Genomic DNA, 21,597 nt, shown 5'->3' on the forward strand with positions numbered 1-21,597 from the left:
TTCAATTACGAAATCTGGCAAATGGATGTCAAAACAAAGTTTCCTTAAGGGTTTCCGTGAGGAAAGGTTGTATGTGATACAACCAGAAGTTTTGTCGATCCTAAGGATGCTAAAAGGTATGCAAGCTCCAGTGATCCTTCTATGGACTGGAGCAAGCATCTCGGAGTTGGAACATATGCTTTGATGAGGTGATCAAAGCTTTTGGGTTTATACAAAGTTTGCAAGAAACTTGTATTTACAAGAAAGTGAGTGGGAGCACTACAAAATTTCTGATAAGTATATGTGGATTACATATTGTTGATCGGAAATGATGAAGAATTTCTGGAAAGCATAAAGGGTTGTTTGAAAGGAGTTTTTCAAAGGAAGACCTCGGTAAAGCTACTTACATATTGGGCAACAAGATCTATAGAGATAGATCAAGACGCCTGATAAGACTTTCACAGAGCACATACCTTCACATGATTTTGAAGGAGTTCAAAATGGATCAGTAAAAGAAGGAGTTCTTGCCTGAGTTGTAAGGTGTGAAGTTGAGTAAGACTCAAAGCTTGACCACGGCAGAAGAAAGGAAAAGGACGAAGGTCTTCCCCTATGCCTCAGCCATAGGCTCGATACGGTATGCAATGCTGTGTACCTCACCTGATGTGTGCCTTGCCACGTGTCTGGCAAGGGGGTACAAGAGTGATCCAGGAGTGGCTCACTGGACAGCGGTCAAAATTATCCTTTGAGGAATAAGGAAATGTTTCTCGGTTATGGAGGTGATAAAGAGTTCAGTGTAAAGGGTTGCATCGATGCAAGCTTTAGCACCAATCCGGATGAGTCTCAGTAGCAAACCGGATACGTATAGTGGAGCAGCCATTTGGAATAGCTCCAAGTGGAGTGTGGTAGCAGCATCTATAATATGACATAGAGATTTGCAAAGTACATGCGGATCTGAATGTTGCAGACCCGTTGACTAAAACCTCTCTCACAAGCATAACATGATCAAACCCCAGAACTCATTGGGTGTTAATCACATGGTGATGTGAACTAGATTATTGACTCGAGTGCAAGTGGGAGACTGTTGGAAATATGCCCTAGAGGCAATAATAAATTGGTTATTATCATATTTCCTTGTTCATGATAATCGTTTATTATCCATGCTAGAATTGTATTGATCGGAAACTCAGATACATGTGTGGATACATAGACAGCAACGTGTCCCTAGTGAGCCTCTACCGGACTAGCTCGTTGACCAAATATGGCTATGGTCTCCTAGTCATGGACATGAGTTGTCATTTGGTAACGGGATCACATCATTAGGAGAATGATGTGATGGACAAGACCCAAACTATGAATGTAGCATATGATCGTGTCAAGTTTATTGCTATCATTTTCTGCATGTCAAGTATATGTTCCTATGACCATGAGATCATGCAACTCACTGACGCCGGAGGAGTACCTGTGTGTACCAAACGTCGCAACGTAACTGGATGACTATAAAGGTGCTCTACAGGTATCTCCGAGGGTGTCTGTTGAGTTGGCATGGATCAGGACTGGGATTTGTCACTCCGTATGACGAAGAGGTATCTCAGGGCTCACTCGGTAATACAGTATCACAATGAGCTTCCAAGCAATGTGACTAATGAGTTAGCCACGGGATCTTGTATTACAGAACGAGCAAAGAGACTTGCTGGTAATGAGATTGAACTAGGTATGGAGATACCGACGATCGAATCTCGGGCAAGTAACATACCGTTAGACAAAGAGAACTACATACGGGATTAGCTGAATCCTTGACATCGAGGTTCGACCGATAAGATCTTCGTAGAATATGTGGGAACCAATATGGGCATCCAGGTCCTGCTATTGGTTATTGACCGTAGAGGTGTCTCGGTCATGTCTGCATAGTTCTCGAACCCGCAGGGTCTACACACAACGTTTGGTGACGATACAAGTATAGTTGACTCATTATGGTGGTTACCGGACGTGACGAGGAACTCCGGAATGGTCCGGAGGTGAAGATTGATATATTGGACGAAGGGTATTGTGTTGGAAATATGCCCTATAGGCAATAATAAATTGGTTATTATTATATTTCCTTGTTCATGACAATCGTTTATTATCCATGCTAGAATTGTATTGATAGGAAACTCAGATACATGTGTGGATACATAGACAACACCATGTCCCTAGTAAGCCTCTAGGAGACTAGCTCGTTGATCAATAGATGGTTACGGTGTCCTGACCATGGACATTGGATGTCGTTGATAATGGGATCACATCATTAGGAGAATGATGTGATGGACAAGACCCAATCCTAAGCCTAGCACAAGATCGTGTAGTTCGTTTGCTAAGAGCTTTTCTAATGTCAAGTATCATTTCCTTAGACCATGAGATTGTGCAAATCCCGGATATCATAGGAATGCTTTGGGTGTACCAAACGTCACAACGTAACTGGGTGGCTATAAAGGTGCACTACAGGTATCTCCGAAAGTGTCTGTTGGGTTGGCATGAATCGAGACTGGGATTTGTCACTCCGTGTAAACGGAGAGGTATCTCTGGGCCCACTCGGTAGGACATCATCATAATGTGCACAATGTGACCAAGGAGTTGATCATGGGATGATGTGTTACGGAACGAGTAAAGAGACTTGCCGGTAACGAGATTGAACAAGGTATCGGGATACCGACGATCGAATCTCGGGCAAGTACCATACCGGTAGACAAAGGGAATTGTATACGGGAATGATTGAATCCCCGACATCGTGGTTCATCCGATGAGATCATCGTGGAACATGTGGGAGCCAACATGGGTATCCAGATCCCGCTGTTGGTTATTGGCCGGAGAACGTCTCGGTCATGTCTGCATGGTTCCCGAACCCGTAGGGTCTACGCACTTAAGGTTCGATGACGCTAGGGTTATAGGGAATAGAGATACGTGGTTACCGAATGTTGTTCGGAGTCCCGGATGAGATCCCGGACGTCACGAGGAGTTCCGGAATGGTCCGGAGGTAAAGATTTATATATGGGAAGTCCCGTTTTGGCCACCGGAAGAGTTTCGGGCGTCACCGGTAATGTACCGGGACCACCGGAGGGTTCCGGGGGTCCACCGGGAGGGGCCACCAGCCCCGGAGGGCCCTATGGGCTGTATGTGGAGAGGGACCAGCCCCTTAGTGGGCTGGGCGCCTTCCCTCCCAGGGCCCATGCGCCTGGGGGTTTGGGGGAACCCTAAGGGGAGGCGCCCCCCTTGCCTTGGGGGGCAAGGCAACCCCCCTGGCCGCCGCCCCCTCCTCAGATTGGATCTGAGGGGGCCGTCCCCCCTCTCCCTTGCCCCTATATATATGTGGGGGTGGGAGGGCAGCAGCAACCCAAGTTCTGGCGCAGCCCTTCCCCTCTTCCATGTCCTCCTCCTCTCCCGCGGTGCTTGGCGAAGCCCTGCAGGATTGCCACGCTCCTCCATCACCACCACGCCGTCGTGCTGCTGCTGGACGGAGTCTTCCCCAACCTCTCCCTCTCTCCTTGTTGGATCAAGGCGTGGGAGACGTCACCGGGCTGCACATGTGTTGAACGCGGAGGCGCCGTGGTTCGGCGCTTAGATCGGAATCAACCGCGATCTGAATCGCTACGAGTACGACTCCTTCATCCGCGTTCTTGCAACGCTTCCGCTTAGCGATCTACAATGGTATGTAGATGCACTCCCCTTCCCTCGTTGCTAGATTACTCCATAGATTGATCTTGGTGATGCGTAGAAATTTTTGAATTTCTGCTACGTTCCCCAACAGTGGTATCAGAGCCAGGTTTATGCGTAGTTTTCTATGCACGAGTAGAACACAAAGTAGTTGTGGGCGTCGATGTTGTCAATTTACTTGTCGTTACTAGTCTTATCTTGATTCGGCGGCATCGTGGGATGAAGCGGCCCGGACCGACCTTACACGTACACTTACGTGAGACAGGTTCCACCGACTGACATGCACTAGTTGCATAAGGTGGCTAGCGGGTGTCTGTCTCTCCCACTTTAGTCGGATCGGATTCGATGAAAAGGGTCCTTATGAAGGGTAAATAGAAATTGGCATATCACGTTGTGGCTTTTGCGTAGGTAAGAAACGTTCTTGCTAGAATCCCATAGCAGCCACGTAAAACATGCAACAACAATTAGAGGACGTCTAACTTGTTTTTGCAGGGTATGCTATGTGATGTGATATGGCCAAAAGGATGTGATGAATGATATATGTGATGTGTGAGATTGATCATGTCCTTGTAATAGGAATCACGACTTGCATGTCGATGAGTATGACAACCGGCAGGAGCCATAGGAGTTGTCTTAATTTATTGTATGACCTGCGTGTCAATGAAAACGCCATGTAATTACTTTACTTTATTGCTAACCGTTAGCTATAGTAGTAGAAGTAATAGTTGGCGAGACAACTTCATGAAGACACGATGATGGAGATCATGGTGTCATGCCGGTGACAAAGGTGATCATGCCGCGCCTCGAAGATGGAGATCAAAAGGCGCAAGATGATATTGGCCATATCATGTCACTTTATGATTTGCATGTGATGTTTGTCATGTTTACATCTTATTTGCTTAGAACGACGGTAGCATAAATAAGATGATCCCTCACTAAAATTTCAAGAGACGTGTTCCCCCCTAACTGTGCACCGTTGCGAAGGTTCGTTGTTTCGAAGCACCACGGGATGATCGGGTGTGATAGATTCTAACGTTCGAATACAACGGGTGTTGACGAACCTAGCATGTACAGACATGGCCTCGGAACACATGCGAAACACTTAGGTTGACTTGACGAGCCTAGCATGTACAGACATGGCCTCGGAACACAAGAGACCGAAAGGTCGAACATGAGTCGTATAGCAGATACGATCAACATGGAGATGTTCACCGATGATGACTAGTCCGTCTCACGTGATGATCGGACACGGCCTAGTTTGACTCAGATCATGTATCACTTAGATGACTAGAGGGATGTCTATCTGAGTGGGAGTTCATTAAATAATCAGATGAACTTAATTATCATGAACATAGTCAAAAGGTCTTTGCAAATTATGTCATAGCTTATGCTTTAGTTCTACTGTTTAAGATATGTTCCTAGAGAAAAATTTAGTTGAAAGTTGATAGTAGCAATTGTGCGGACTGGGTCCGTGAACTGAGGATTGTCCTCATTGCTGCACAGAAGGCTTATGTCCTTAATGCACCGCTCGGTGTGCTGAACCTCAGCGTCGTCTGTAGATGTTGCGAAACATCTGACATACACGTTTTGATGACTACGTGATAGTTCAGTGCGTAATGTTGAACGGTTTAGAATTGAGGCACCGAAGACTTTTTTGAAATGTCGCAGAACATATGAGATGTTCCAAAGACTGAAATTGGGATTTCAGACTAGTGCCCACGTCAAGAGGTATGAGACCCCTGACAAGTTTCTTAAGCCTGCAAACTAAGGGAGAAAAGCTCAATCATTGAGCATGTGCTCAGATTGTCTGAGTACCACAATCGCTTGAATCGAGTGGGAGTTAATCTTCCAGATGAGATAGTGATGGTTCTCCATAGTCACTGCCACCAAGCTATTAGAGCTTCGTGATGAACTATAACATATCAGGGATAGATATGATGATCCTTGAGCTATTCGCGATGTTTGACACCGCGAAAGTAGAAATCAAATAGGAGCATCAATTGTTGATGGTTAGTAAAACCACTAGTTTCAAGAAGGGCAAGGGAAGAAGGGATACTTCATGAAACAGCAAATCATTTGCTGCTCTAGTGAAGAATCCCAAGGTTGAACCCAAACCCGAGACTAAGTGCTTCTGTAATGAGGGGAACGGTCACTGATCAGAACTACCCTAGATACTTGGTAGATGAGAAGGCAGGCAAGGTCGACAGAAGTATATTGGATATACATTATATGAATGTGTACTTTACTAGTACTCCTAGCAGCACCAGGGTATTAGATACCGGTTCGGTTGCTAAGTGTTAGTAACTCGAAATAAAAGCTGCGGAATAAACGGATACTAGCAAAAGGTGAGATGACGATATGTGTTGGAAGTGTTTCCAAGGTTGATGTGATCAAGCATCGCATGCTCCCTCTACCATCGAGATTGGTGTTAAACCTAAATAATTGTTATTTGGTGTTTGCGTTGAGCATAAACATGTTTGGATTATGTTTATCGCAATACGGTTATTCATTTAAGGAGAATAATGGTTACTCTGTTTATTTGAATAATACCTTCAATGGTCTTGCACCTAAAATGAATCTCGATCGCAGTGATACACATGTTCGTGCCAAAAGATATAAAATAGTGATGATAGTACCACATACTTGTGGCACTGCCATTTGAGTCATATTGGTATAGAACGCATGAAGAAGCTCCATGTAGATGGATCTTTGGACTCACTCGTTTTTGAAAAGATTGAGACATGCGAACCATGTTTATTGGTATATATGCATGAAGAAACTCCATACAGATGGATCATTTGGACTCACTTGATTTTGAATCACTTGAGACATGCAAATCATACCACATGGGCAAGATGACTGAAAGGCCTCGTTTTCAGTAAGATGGAACAAGAGAGCAACTTGTTGGAAGTAATACATTTGATGTGTGCAGTCCAATGAGTGCTGAGGCACGCAGTGGATATCAATATGTTCTTACTTCACAGATGATTTGAGTAGATGCTGAGTGTATTTACTTGATGAAACACAAGTCTGAATTATTGAAAGGTTCAAGTAATTTCAGAGTGAAGTTGAAGATCGTCGTGACAAGAGGATAAAATTTCTATGATATGATCATAGAGATATCTGAGTTACGAGTTTGGCACACAATTAAGAAATTGTGGAAATTGTTTCACGACTAATACCGCTTGGAGCACCATAGTGTGATGGTGTGTCCGAACATCATAACTGCACCCTATTTGATATGGTGCATACCATGATGTCTCTTATCGAATTACCACTATCGTTTATGGGTTAGGCATTAGAGACAACCGCATTCACTTTAAAAGGGGCACCACGCAATTCCGTTGAGACGACGCCGTTTAGAGAAACCTAAGTTGTCGTTTCTTAAAAGTTTGGGGCTGCGATGCTTATGTGAAAAGTTTCAGGCTGATAAGCTCGAACCCAAAGCGGATAAATGCATCTTCATAGAATACCCAAAACAGTTGGGTATACCTCCTATTTCAGATCTGGAAGCAAAAGTAATTGCTTCTAGAAACGGGTCCTTTCTCGAGGAAAAGTTTCTCTCGAAAGAATTGAGTGGGAGGATGGTGGAGACTTGATGAGGTTATTGAACCATAACTTCAACTAGTGTGTAGCAAGGCACAGGAAGTTGTTCCTGTGGCACCTACACCAATTGAAGTGGAAGCTTATGATAGTGATCATGAAACTTCGGATCAAGTCACTACCAAACCTCGTAGGACGACGAGGATGCGTACTACTTCAGAGTAATGCGTGATCCTGTCTTGGAAGTCATGTTGCTAGACAACAATGAACCTACGAGCTATGGAGAAGCGATGGTGGGCCCATATTCCGACAAATGGTTAGAAGCCATGAAATCCGAGATAGGATCCATGTATCAGAACAAAGCATGGACTTTGGTGAACTTGCCCGATGATCGGCAAGCCATTGAGATAAATGGATCTTTAAGAAGAAGACGGACGTGGACGGTAAGGTTACCGTCTATGAAGCTCGACTTGTGGCAAAGAGTATTTTCACAAGTTCAAGGAGTTGACTACGATGAGATTTTCTCATCCGTAGCGATGCTTAAGTCCGTCGGAATCATGTTAGCATTAGCTGCATTTATGAAATCTGGCAGATGGATGTCAAAACAAGTTTCCTTACCAGTTTTCGTAAGGAAAGGTTGTATGTGATACAATCAGAAAGGTTTTGTCGATCCTAAGGATGCTGAAAGGTATGCTAGCTCCAGCGATCCTTCCATGGATTAGAGCAAGCATCTCGGAGTCAAAATATACGCTTTGATGGAGTGATAAAGTTTTTGGGTTTATACAAAGTTTGTTAGAAACTTGTATTTACAATAAAGTGAGTGGGAGCGCTACAACATTTCTGATAAGTATATGTGAATGACATATTGTTGATCCAAAATGATGTAAAATTTCTGGAAAGCATAAAGGGTTGTTTGAAAGGAGTTTTTCAAAGGAAGACCTGGATAAAGTTGCTTACATATTGGGCATCAAGATCTATAGAGATAGATCAAGACGCCTGATGATACTTTCAAAGAACGCACACCTTGACATGATTTTGAAAGAGTTCAAAATAGATCAGCAAAGAAGGAGTTCTTAGCTGTGTTACAAGGCGTGAGTATTGAGTAAGACTCAAGACCTGACCACAGCAGAAGAGAGAGAAAGGACGAAGGTCGTCCCCTATGCTTTAGACGTAGGCTCTACAGTATGCTATGCTGTGTACCGCACTTGAAGTGTGCCTTGCCATGAGTTGGTCAAGGGGTACAATAGTGATCCGGGAATGGATCACATGACAGCGGTCGAACTTATCCTTAGTATCTAGTGGACTAAGGAATTTTCTCGATTATGGAGGTGAAAAGGAGTTCGTCGTAAAGGGTTACGTCGATGCGAACTTTCACAGTAATCCGGATGACTCTGAGTAGTAAACCGGATTCGTATGGTAGAGCAATTATTTGAAATGGCTCCAAGTAGCGCGTGGTAGCATCCACAAGATGACATAGATATTCGTAAAGCACACACGGATCTGAAAGGTTCAAACCCGTTGACTAATAACCTCTCTCACAAGCATAACATGATCAAACCAGAACTCATTGAGTGTTAATCACATAGTGATGTGAACTAGATTGTTGACTCTAGTAAACTCTTTGGATGTTGGTCACATGGTGATGTGACCTGTGAGTGTTAATCACATGGTGATGTGAACTAGATTATTGACTCTAGTGCAAGTGGGAGACTGTTGGAAATATGCCCTATAGGCAATAATAAATTGGTTATTATTATATTTCCTTGTTCATGACAATCGTTTATTATCCATGCTAGAATTGTATTGATAGGAAACTCAGATACATGTGTGGATACATAGACAACACCATGTCCCTAGTAAGCCTCTAGGAGACTAGCTCGTTGATCAATAGATGGTTACGGTTTCCTGACCATGGACATTGGATGTCGTTGATAACGGGATCACATCATTAGGAGAATGATGTGATGGACAAGACCCAATCCTAAGCCTAGCACAAGATCGTGTAGTTCGTTTGCTAAGAGCTTTTCTAATGTCAAGTATCATTTCCTTAGACCATGAGATTGTGCAACTCCCGGATACCGTAGGAATGCTTTGGGTGTACCAAACGTCACAACGTAACTGGGTGGCTATAAAGGTGCACTACAGGTATCTCCGAAAGTGTCTGTTGGGTTGGCACGAATCGAGACTGGGATTTGTCACTCCGTGTAAACGGAGAGGTATCTCTGGGCCCACTCGGTAGGACATCATCATAATGTGCACAATGTGACCAAGGAGTTGATCACGGGATGATGTGTTACGGAACGAGTAAAGAGACTTGTCGGTAACGAGATTGAACAAGGTATCGGGATACCGACGATCGAATCTCGGGCAAGTACCATACCGATAGACAATGGGAATTGTATACGGGAATGATTGAATCCCCGACATCGTGGTTCATCCGATGAGATCATCGTGGAACATGTGGGAGCCAACATGGGTATCCAGATCCCGCTGTTGGTTATTGGCCGGAGAACGTCTCGGTCATGTCTGCATGGTTCCCGAACCCGTAGGGTCTACACACTTAAGGTTCGATGACGCTAGGGTTATAGGGAATAGAGATACGTGGTTACCGAATGTTGTTCGGAGTCCCGGATGAGATCCCGGACGTCACGAGGAGTTCCGGAATGGTCCGGAGGTAAAGATTTATATATGGGAAGTCCCGTTTTGGCCACCGGAAGAGTTTCGGGCGTCACCGGTAATGTACCGGGACCACCGGAGGGTTCCGGGGGTCCACCGGGAGGGGCCACCAGCCCCGGAGGGCCCTATGGGCTGTATGTGGAGAGGGACCAGCCCCTTAGTGGGCTGGGCGCCTTCCCTCCCAGGGCCCATGCGCCTGGGGGTTTGGGGGAACCCTAAGGGGAGGTGCCCCCCTTGCCTTGGGGGGCAAGGCAACCCCCCTGGCCGCCGCCCCCTCCTCAGATTGGATCTGAGGGGGCCGGCCCCCCTCTCCCTTGCCCCTATATATATGTGGGGGTTGGGAGGGCAGCAGCAACCCAAGTTCTGGCGCAACCCTTCCCCTCTTCCATGTCCTCCTCCTCTCACGCGGTGCTTGGCGAAGCCCTGCAGGATTGCCACGCTCCTCCATCACCACCACGCCATCGTGCTGCTGCTGGACGGAGTCTTCCCCAACCTCTCCCTCTCTCCTTGCTGGATCAAGGCATGGGAGACGTCACCGGGCTGCACATGTGTTGAACGCGGAGGCGCCGTGGTTCGGCGCTTAGATCGGAATCAACCGCGATCTGAATCGCTACGAGTACGACTCCTTCATCCGCGTTCTTGCAACGCTTCCGCTTAGCGATCTACAATGGTATGTAGATGCACTCCCCTTCCCTCGTTGCTAGATTACTCCATAGATTGATCTTGGTGATGCGTAGAAAATTTTGAATTTCTGCTACGTTCCCCAACATATTGGAGTCCGGAAGTGTTCCGGGGGTACCGGGTGATGACCAGCATGACCGAGAGGGGTTTCGGGGGCCGGCAAGTGTTGGGGGGGCCTCATGAGCCAAGGGGAGGGAGCACACCAGCCCACTAAGGGGCTGTACGCCCCCCAAGCCCCCTTCCCACGTTTCCAGAGGAGGTGGGGCGCCTGCCTAGGGCAGCCCACCCCTTTGCCTTGGGGGCCAAGTCTCCTAAGGGGTGGGGGGCCAAAACCCATCTAGGGTTTCCCCTTGTTGGCCGCCGCCCCCTATATTGGATCTAGGGGCGCCCCTCCTCCTCCCTTCCCCCTATATATAGAGAGGTGGATAGAGGGCAGGCGCACCAATATAGATCTATTCGTGCCACGGTGCTGCCCTTCCTCTCCCTCGCAATCCCTCTTCCTCTCTGTAGTGCTTAGCGAAGTTCTGCTGAGATTACGCCACCACCACTGCCACCACGCCGTCGTGCTGCCGGAGGACTCGAGCTACTACTTCACCATCGCTCGCTGGATCGAGGAGGTGAAGGCGTCATCAAGCCGTACGTGTGTTGAACGCAGAGGTGTCGTCCGTTCGGCACTTGGATCGGGAGTTCGCGAGACGGATCGTGACTGGATCACGAAGACGTTCGACTACATCAACCGCATTTCTTAACGCTTCCGCTTAGCTCCTAGATTGATCTTGGTGAGCGTAGGAAATTTTTTGTTTCCCATGCAACTCTCCCAAACATTTGCTACGTGGGGAGGAGGTGGCATCTCTGGCGGTTGGCGACGGCACGTTAGAACCCGTAGAGGGCGCACAACGGTAACATGGGCCGGGAGGCCGAGACGACGCGAGGAGGAGGTCAAGCAGGTCTGGGTCGTCGATCTGGCGAATGGGGGCTGTTTTCCTCCTTCATTTGAAAATGACGGTGGTGTTCCTCCTCGATTTGAAAATACCCGAGCTCCTCCTCGATGTTGGGCACGGCCTTGCGCCGCTCCTCGCTGCCCGCAACACGGTCACACCCTACCCTGCCCCAGGGTTCCGCGGCGGCGGCGGCATCCCACAAGTCGTAGGCCTCGGATCTCGACAAAGGCGGCAGATGGGAGCGCGGGGGAACCAGATGGCGGCGGAGGAGGAAGACTGCCCGCGGCACGGCCTTGCCCTGGGGTTCCCCTGCGGCGGCCCACAAATGGCGGCAAAGGCAGAGGAGGAAGACATTGGCGGCGGAGATGGCAGACCACGGCGGAGGAGGAAGATGGCGGCGGAGGCTAAGGAGGAAGACATTGGCAGCGGAGACGGCAGACGGCGTCGGAGATGGCAGATGGTGGCGGAGACGGGGAACCCTAGGAAAAGGATTGAGGGCACGGGGTGATTTTTAGTGGGATGCCGAAAAACCAATGGGGGAGCGGTGGTGGTGAGGGGAGGGATGAAAAAAAACCAATCAAAAAAACAGACAAAAGTGATGGAACAAAAAAAAACGTGGACACAATCCCACCAACTGCTCCATTAGCAGTAGAGATAATTCAGGACGGAGTAGTATACTGCAACAGTGGAGAAACCATACGCACGGTCGTACTGAATTTCCATAACAGTTGCAAACTCACGGTCACTATGTCATTGCTTTGCAATGATCTCTCGGAACTTCGTCCCTTACCCCCCATTCGACAGGGAAATATCTAGTGCACCCAGTCATCTTGTGCTACCTATGCACCAAGTTAATAAAGTCCAATTTATGAATGTCAAAAAGATCTGAACAAAAGGTATGTTGTACTAGCAACAAGAATCTGTAGTACTATAAAATTTGAGATCCAAATTGAAAACACAGCATTAGACACAAAAAAGACAAATTCACCGATGATATAAAAAATGGGCTGAATTCAAGGCCCAGGTTGCATTAGGTGCTATTCACAGCATGATTTGTCTTTTTTGTTTCTAACAATGTACGTTAAATTTGAATCCAATTTTTTTTACTATGGTAGATATGTGTCATACTTACCACCTCATAAAATTTCATATTTTTTCAATGTTTATAAAGTGAGATATGGAGATCGGTGCACCGGTAGCACCAAATTCACCGTTGCACCAGATACGTTCCCTCGGTCGACAGCTTGAATGAACGTAACAAAAGCACGTCCCTGTACATAAACTCCCGATGATAAAATTCGGTCTACTTTGCAAAAACCCGATCCACGACCAAAGTTATAAGAATTAAAGCTCTTTTGAGGGTCTGCCTGAAATGGCCAGTCAACCTGACCGTGTAGAGTTTGCGAATTGCTATGTAATCGCACAACCATGACACGACGACATTCCAGTGATAGCCAGATTTTGGCCCGAGTCAACTGATCTTTTGCTGGGCCGCTTCAACATACTGCAGAGCAAGCTTTTTCACCTTGTCACCCTCCTTGATCAGGAAGTTGGCATTCTTAGCCTCCGAGTGGTGCTTCATAACTTTTTCTGCTGTTTTGGCGACAGCCCACCTGTATTGCTCGACGGTGATTACGCCGCTCTTGCAAAGTGGCCTGATGTTCTCTTTCACAAACATTTCAACCTACAAGGGGTGAAACAAAGCAGTTCAGCCGGACATGTAAAAATAGATAGTACACTGTAAACATAGATGTTCCGGTGGAATATACAAGTGCGTTGTTACCTTCTTATGTACAGAACTAGATGAATCTGATGCGCTGTTATTGCCTGGGTCAGCTGGTTTCTTCAAACTGTCTACACTTTCTGCTGGATGGGTGGATAACTTGTCTCCTTTGGAATGTTTCCGATTCAACTCTTGATTCCCACTGGAAGACTTCTCTTTACCGGGCTCCAGTTTCACTGCTTGGCTGATTCCTTCACCTTCTTTCGGCACATTATTCCCATGACAAGATTTATTATGCAAATCGCTAACTGTTATGTCCATTTCTTTTGAGTTCTCCACATGCCCGGTACCTTCATCAGGGATGTCAGCTACAGTTTCCTTGTCTGTTTGACTTGTTTTTTCGCATTGCAAACTACATTTATCGGCTTCGGCCAAGTTCACTGAAAGGGTTTCATTTGCTGTTGCATCTGTAGTTTCTCCGCTGGGTATCAATTTCTGATCATCCTCAGAACTACATTTTGGTTGCTGACAGGATGAATCATCCTCATCTTTAAGTGAGGATGCATCCTTAACCCTAGAATCAGAACTTGACTGCAAACTTCCGCTCGGTTCAGAGTCCAAATTTACCAAGTAAGTATCGTCTGTATTTGTATATTTTTGTTGCGTGGAAATTGGAGAACCGGAAACTGTCCTGGAATTACCTTCAGCTGTGGTACTTTTTCTCTCGGGACTGTTAGGAGGGGAATCAAAGAGGCCCGCTCTTTTTAGCGCTTCTTCCACGCTGTTGAAACAAACAGTATTTTCACTCGCATTCTGCTCGAGCACACCACCTAGTTCACTCTTATCAGTTTGTCCGGCAGTAGCAGGAATATCCAGAAGGCCTGCTGTGTCTAAAGCTTCTTCCACATTACTGCTACCACTATTGGTATTTTCAGTTGTAACCTGCTGTGATATCAAATCGCTGCTAACTTCAGCCTTTTCAGTTAGAGTTGAAGCATCATTCTCAGGTTTTGGCTTGGCAGACTGGCGAGTAGCCTGGGAGCAAAGATTCACGTAAACTGATTTGCTACTGGACTTCCCGTAAATATCATTTTCTACATTGACAGCATCAGCAATAGCCAATTCAGTATCTGCACATCTGCGAATAACATCCAAATTTGCACTCTGCAGATAATACTCGGCGATGCGGTGAAGTTGTGCCTGAGATACATAAGTTTGGTTGATAATTTGACCGTTGAACAAGAAAAATACAGGTACGCTTGCAGTTTATAATTACAACTTAGTTGAAATGGAACAAAGTGAGAGCAAATAATGAAGCCGGCAATGTGTAAGCACAATAAAGGACTCCCTTAATGATTACCTGTCTAACTGACATAGGAACTTTATTATGACGTCCAGTTGTGAGCTGTGGCCTCATATCCACAGGAAGTTTTGCCTAAGAAAACCAAACTTGTTAGTGTTTCTAGAGTAGTGGTCAATGAACTTCTGAATTATTATTTTTTATAAGCTAACACATACTAATAAAGGGTAGTTCCTGCTGAGATCGTCCGTGCCTTCTGTTTGATCTTTGCTAGCAATAGAGCTGGCATTTTTCCTTGCCAGGATCTCAAGGGCCCATTTTCTTTTGTCCTGCTTGATATCACCAGCAGATGGGTTTTGTTTATTCTGTGGTGCCTGACCATTTTTGTTTTCTCTTCTACTCAATGCTTCTTTACTCAGGGTCGAAGAACTAAATACTTTTCCAGTGCTGTTGGGCGAATTGATTTTGATTGTCTGACTCACAGGTGCAGGTTTGTTTGTTGATTTGCTGTCGTCACCTTTGATTTGGCTATTTTTATCAAATGGGGGGCACCCTTCAACGGCGGAGAGAGGTTTTATATCACCCTTTCTGGGAACAACTGATGCATCAGCCAGATATAACCTGGACAAAAAGGCTTTCTTCTCTTCAGCACTTTCTTTGCGCATGCCAGTATCTGAGGATTTCTTGAGTAACTGAAGTACTGATTGCAGTGTCTCAATCTTTTCAGGATTTATCCCTGGGGAGCAACGATGTTTCCAGAAGTCAACTTCCCTGTCACGGTGCCATGCACTTCGTCTCCTTCCTGTGGACGATGCATACAACTTCTTGGTCAGATTCTCACGTATCTTGCCCTTTTGAAGCAGCGACTTCCTTGCGAGTGAAAGGTTGGGTTTTTTGGCTGGTCCATCCATGGACTTCCCAATTGCTGAACGGAATGCGGTCAAAAGTTTTTCGTCAAAAGCGTTATCCTTCTCGAGTATACTAATACCATTATCTCTAACTACTTCCCTTATCTCTTGTTGTAGCTTCTGAACTGCAGCAGTTGATTCTTTTCCGTCCTTGTGTAAAATCTTCTTCATTCTAAGACCAGGCTTATCTCCTGCTCTTCTGCCTACAGGTTTCGCCAGCTCCCTGCCAGGATCCCTCATGTAGCTCTCTCCTTCAACTATACTCATTATATCAGGGACATATTTATTCTGTGTGGCAATTTTTGATGTATCACTGGCAATAACTTCGGCTGCAATCGAAGTAGCATGGCAGTCTGATGAAGAAACACCTGAGTTTGCAATGAGATCCATTTCCTGATCCGGCACTCCCAGTTTTGCTTTCTTCGCAGGATGACTAATTTCACCTCCTGATCCCATGTCACTGGTATTTTGTCTATCCTGCCTGGAAAAAAAACCGACAATACTAAAATGAAATTGTGTAGATCTATGCAACTGTCATGTGAGAGTGAAAATTGGCAGTTCTTGCAAGTGAGTGCAAAGCGAAAGATTCTTACATGGGTGGCAACTGCGTGTTCTGGTCATTTTTCCTCTTCTGAACTGCGTCTGAGTTGATCATATCAACGTCAGCTGTGCTTGCCACCTTACTAGCTGCATCGGTAAAAAGGGAAGATGTTATTTGGATGCATAATGTGATGACCACACGACCCCTTGAACAAACAAGAATGCGGTATAATCAAGCAAGATTGGGCCAGAAACAAACAAACAAACAGCGCATCATATCTATCTAAACTAAGCTATAAAATATACATTGTCTATAGTAATGTAATAATTTCCTTTTTTTCGCTGTGAAAAACAAACTTCTACCACCAAAAAGATCAACAAATTTCTAAAGGTGCAACTAACACAGCATATGTCTACTGAAATATTCAAATATGATGACTGAATGACAAGTTGGCATGTGTTGAAGCTTACTAATCTCTGATAAGCAAGAAGTATGAGTCCTTCAATTATTGTGCTGGAATAAGCAAATTACCCAACATACCTGCTGATGAAAGTTGTGCAGATTTGATGACAGGAGAATTCCCATTACTGTTTCTAGGCAGCGCAGCATCCTCTCCTGTACTTTCAGCCTCCTTATTTCTACATAATAATGAATAAGATAGCCCATCTTGTGGCACTTCCGACTGTTCATTCGAAACGTTACCATGCTCTGCGCTAAATAAGATACATGCTGACTCACGCATTGCTGAAAGTTCTGATGATCTTTGTGTTGGTTCAGAAGAAACCATGCGAGTCAGATTAGTTTCAGAAGATTTATTGTGTGAGCTACAGGAAATATCTTTGTTCCTCAGGATACAGGCATTTGCAACATCCTCATGTGATAAATCATCTATGGAACAACTTGGATGTGAATTGCAATAAAATGATTCTTGGGCTGTCTTCGAGCCTAGTGAACCTTCTTGTAGGTCATCCTTACTTTCAGAATTTACACCAACCATCGAGACAACAAGGGCAGTTTCACCATCATCTGCAACAGACACTGACACCCTCCCAGAAAATGATGCATCGGTAGATGTTCTATCAGAATCTCCACTGATGTTTTGCTTCAGGACAACCTCTGACTCATTTTTCGCTTCAATAGATACACATCTACAGAATGCAATTGATAACTTCCTTATCACAAGCCCAGAGCAAAATAAAGATACTCCTACCAGCAAAGGGTAATCAAAGAGAAGAGTCAGATAGTACCAGTGTAAAATTACCTTGGGCACAACCACGAATCTTCAGATGTAGTTTCTGGATTAAAGCCCACACATATAGCATGATACCTGGCTTAAGGATCAAAGTAATTAGAAAACAGAACTGGTTAACAAGTCTCGACTAATAATGGACATATAGGATAATAATACAGTTATATATACCATAGATCACAGGAATCACAAGCAATTGATGTATCTAAAGCTGAATTATCCTCAGCTGCCACGAGTCCACTTCGAATTATGCAATCACCACCATCCAAACAAACTACTGCCTGGAAATGGGGAAAAAATAGCAAGCCACAGATCAACTTCAGGAGATAATGAATATGGGGAAGTTTCACTGGTTTGAAAAGGAAATGATGAAATATAATATGAATATTGTTACTTCTGCATCTATATAGTATGATGGGAAAGATAGTGTGTTGCTTTCGCCTGGCTCATACCAATCATCATCACCACTGCACAATAATAAGGAAAACAAATAGGAGAAGTAATTAGCATGGCCTTTATTTTATTTGTTGCGCATTCTTTCAAAATAAATAAATGAAAGGCATCTTAAAAGAAGAAATTTACAATCATGATGCTCATTACTCATGGACCAAATGATATGGCATGGATTCACAGGCAAATAAAATATTAGTACACACAAGCATATAAAAGTACACCAGCAATATTTTCCGCCTAACATGGTCAGGTGACTCAGTTGCCATCTTATGGTTAGTATACCTGACCAAGGGAAGGGCTCTCAATGGCGCTATGATTTAATGAATAAGAGTATTATTTTACCAAAGCTGATAATGGTTACACAACTTACAGGATGAAATGCCCCAAAGATATGGCAGCAAGAAACCAATAATCTAGCTTATGAGGTGACAGGGGAACTACAGAGTAAACAACAACAAAATTGAACTAAGAGATGTTCAAACTGATGGTGCACGACCTTCTGACCTTACCTTGTTAAAGGGTAATCGTCTTCAATAGTATCTCCAGTACCAGTACTATCATATACCTTCAATACAAAGAAAAAAAATTACATTCCAATGCAGTTCTACCTCTTCTGGCACTGAGCCAAAAAAAAATCCATGAATTTCCAGATGGTGTTAGTATTTTTCCAAGATTGACAAGCACTGAGATATGTTTTACTTACTGGAGTGGATGTTATATTCTGAAATTCAATTTTGCAGAGGGGGCAGCGATTTGTGATGGCAGACCAGTTGTCTATGCATGTATAGCAAAACCTGTCATGTGAAATAAAGTTATTTAATTATCACATTAGAGCTTTAAACAACTCATGTAGGAGACTGTGAACATTGATACAATATCGTTGCTTATGTGACTACAAGTCATATTTTTTAAACTTCCTCGTGTGCAGAAATCAATTCCAAAGGTGTTAGAGTGAGCAGCACTAGAGAGAACATGTGAGGCTTAGAATCTAGTCAACAATGGTAATGTCAAATTAAAACTTGAACTTAAAGAACTTGAACATAAAAAGGGTAAGGGAAAGCATTTCAATTAAATAAGCAAGAAGGTGGACTAGAATACAAAATTATCAAATGAGAATGACTTGGACGGTGCATAACACCTATATGCATTGACACTACGCAGGTTTAGCCAACATATTTACACAAAACGAAAAATAAGATTGTAACCTACAAAGTTCTAGCTGCACAATATTGACCCTCGAGACCTTAATGGTAAATATGAAGCTATGCACAAATGTTAGGGAGGTGATGGAACAAAGTCAAAAATGCAGGATAGCTGTAAATCCGTGATTGAGCCATACCAGTGTTGGCAACCATCCAAAACTCCTCTATCGATGACAATATCTCTACAAATGCCGCAAATTTCATTCTCAGATGTATAACTTTCCTGCAAAAAACAGTTCGGATGGATGATTAAAGCAAGAAACATAATTATAATTATGTTAGGGAACAAGAACTAGAGGTACAAAAAAGAGATAGCCCCTCCCTCATTAGGGGGTATCATCTCGTTGAGTCCCTTCCCTCAACATTCAGTAGTACCAGCAAGTACTTGTTTCCAGAAATACACCAGCAAAGCAAGCACTCGGGCTTTTAGCACAAGAACGGAACAGAAAGGGACGCAATACCAGGTTATCCATCTCTTCCAGCGCTTCACCCGGTTGCCCATCAACATCCATCTGCATCGGCATCGCTAATCAGCAGCAGATGCTGAGCTTTCTCGCCCAGCGGAAGAACCCTGTAGACCGAAAGAACAGCGGCCGTGAACCAGAATTACTCAAAGCACCGCGGCATACGAGAGGTGGGCGCAATCTAGCGATACAGATTGGGGAAACTTGAACTCGATCAGCGCAGGATATTACCACGGATAGGTCGCCAGCTGCGGGGAGCGGGGGATCAGGAGGAAGCTGGGTCGCTGGGGATGGGGGGCGCGTGGCCGTGCTCTCCGAGACAGTCCCTGCTCTTGCTAGGCGAGCACTTGCCCCGGCCCCCGACGGCGACGAGACACCGGGGGATCGCCGGTACTCACTCGTGCGAGGGAGACCTAGGTAGGCTGCGGTCGCTCAGCAGGCAGGCCGCAGCTCAGGCGCTGCACGCCCTCTCTTCCGGCCCAGGCGACCGCCCCGCGCTGTTTGGACTTGGGCCGGGAATCCCCATCAGGCAATCGAGCCACTGCGCATACGCAGCACGCACAGATCTGCACGAAATCTGAAGAAATCCTGACCGTTGCTTATAATTAGTTTTTTTATAAGGCAAATTGCTTCTAGTTAGATTTTCTTTAGAATTTTTACTGTTGAGCATCACGAATGTAGCATTACAGGAAGATAAAAGTCTATTTCAAACCTTAAATTCGTAGAGATCTGACTGAATCCCGATTTGTTAATCCCTAAAATTAGCACCTAAGGGAATTTGTGAATCTTCACCAACATCTTCTTCCTCTCTGTTGCGTTCTTGTTGGTGAGATTGGATCTGTAGTGTTCGTGGGTGGGATCGTATGGTAAAAAAATATTGTGTAAGTACGTTACTCTAGAATTTTTTGGGCTAGGTGATGTTCTAAGGTATTGCAGATCTTGTTTGTGATTTCTGAAGAATCCATGTTATGGTGATTTTTGGAGTTTATTTATACCCTAATTATTAGGGCTTCGAAGAGAAATTTTATATTAAGTACTTTTGTGTATGGAGAAAATGCCAAAAAAATAATTTTAGGTGCATTATTATCTTAAGAGTTTATAGGGGTTCATTTCTTAGCCAACTTTGACTTCACTAAAGTTTAGTTTCTTAGTAAGGCAAAATAATTCAACGTGCACAGCCGTCGCTTCCTCTCAAGAAAAGAAGGCTAATGTTCCTCTGCCTCCCGTCGGGTCCGCCTCATCTCCGGTATCCTAAGGGCCATGGAGGCGCGATGGACCCCGACCCTTGTCGGTGCGATGGATTTTACTTCTTTTTTAGTTTTTTCATGAGTTTGTATAGGGTTTGTGTCGTGCTGAGATGAGGCGGTGATGGCTCTAATACGTCTTAAATGTATTTATAATTTTTGATTGTTAAATGCGTATTATATTATCATTCTTACATACTTTGGCCATTATTTTATATTATTTTTCTGGACTAACATATTAATCCAGTGTCCAGTGCCAGATGATGTTTTATGCTTGTTTTTGGTTTTTTAACAGAAAATTGATACCTACGAAGGTCCAAACACGACGAAACTTTTTGACATTTTTTTCTGGAATATAAGAGACCCTAAAAGCTTTAGGAGATGACCAGAAGATGGAGCAGGGGGCACAAGCCCAGGGGCACGCCCTGTAGGCTTGTGGGGCCCTACTACTCCATTTGCCCTAATCTCTGGCCTATAAATTCACATATATTTCAAAACCCTCGGAGCGAGACCCGAAACAATTTTATCGCCGCCGCAAGCCTCTGTTCCGAAGCGATCTCATCTAGAGCCATTTTCCGACACTCTGCCTGAGTGGGAAACCATCCACAGAGGCCCCTTCATCAACCTCGTCGGCTCCATGGTGATGTGTGAGTAGTTCATCCTTGGGGTTTAGGGTATGTACTAGTAGTTATGTGTTTGATCTCTCTCTCTCATGTTCTTGATGGATTTCAACCTTGATTGTATCATGCGCTTTAGTAATAAAGTTGGATTTTATGATGTTCATCTCCCTCTATTCTTTTTGTGGTAAATTGAGTCTTGACCTTTGAAGTTTCTTTATGTTGGATTGAATACTTTGGATTTGAGATCACTTGATGCATGTCTAGTAATTAACTTGCGGATACCCGTGGTGACATTGAGGTAATCTAGGCATAAAGGTTGAACGGTACCATATGGTGTTGTCGTAGTACGATCTCTAGGACCATTCGTGGCACTTTGGGGGTTGTTC

The 21,597-nt window shown here is 44.7% G+C and overlaps 1 protein-coding gene across 2 annotated transcripts; it reads right to left on the reverse strand.

Moving 5' to 3' along the window:
• Positions 1–12,734: 12,734 nt before the first annotated feature.
• On the reverse strand, positions 12,735–19,859 carry LOC109744925 (uncharacterized protein At4g10930). Of its 2 annotated transcripts, none has more exons than XM_020304061.4 (14): positions 19,579–19,859; positions 19,345–19,454; positions 19,021–19,106; positions 18,385–18,475; positions 18,191–18,246; positions 17,623–17,695; positions 17,400–17,509; positions 17,241–17,306; positions 16,520–17,127; positions 16,032–16,125; positions 14,749–15,919; positions 14,591–14,665; positions 13,291–14,430; positions 12,735–13,191 (listed from the first exon to the last, which is right to left on the reverse strand). In XM_020304061.4, exons 2-14 carry the CDS (start codon positions 19,405–19,407, stop codon positions 12,979–12,981), a joined length of 3,846 nt encoding a protein of 1,281 aa, XP_020159650.1. In that variant the 5' UTR covers positions 19,408–19,454; positions 19,579–19,859; the 3' UTR covers positions 12,735–12,978. The 2 variants fall into 2 exon arrangements, with proteins under 2 accessions (XP_020159650.1, XP_045090843.1); XM_045234908.2 differs by having other exon boundaries at positions 19,582–19,846.
• Positions 19,860–21,597: the final 1,738 nt, after the last annotated feature.

The sequence above is a fragment of the Aegilops tauschii genome, chromosome 3, assembly GCF_002575655.3.
Source record: "Aegilops tauschii subsp. strangulata cultivar AL8/78 chromosome 3, Aet v6.0, whole genome shotgun sequence".
Taxonomy (NCBI): domain Eukaryota; kingdom Viridiplantae; phylum Streptophyta; class Magnoliopsida; order Poales; family Poaceae; genus Aegilops; species Aegilops tauschii.

Bases quoted from the DNA above. Each gene is read 5' to 3' on its own strand.
- LOC109744925 (XM_020304061.4), bottom strand. From the start codon at position 19,407: ATGCCGATGCAGATGGATGTTGATGGGCAACCGGGTGAAGCGCTGGAA. The intron at 17,696-18,190 runs GTAAGGTCAGAA...ATTATTGTGCAG, and splicing joins GACGATTACCCTTTAACAAG to TGGTGATGATGATTGGTATG. The intron at 15,920-16,031 runs GTAAGAATCTTT...TTTTTTTTCCAG, and splicing joins AACACGCAGTTGCCACCCAT to GCAGGATAGACAAAATACCA.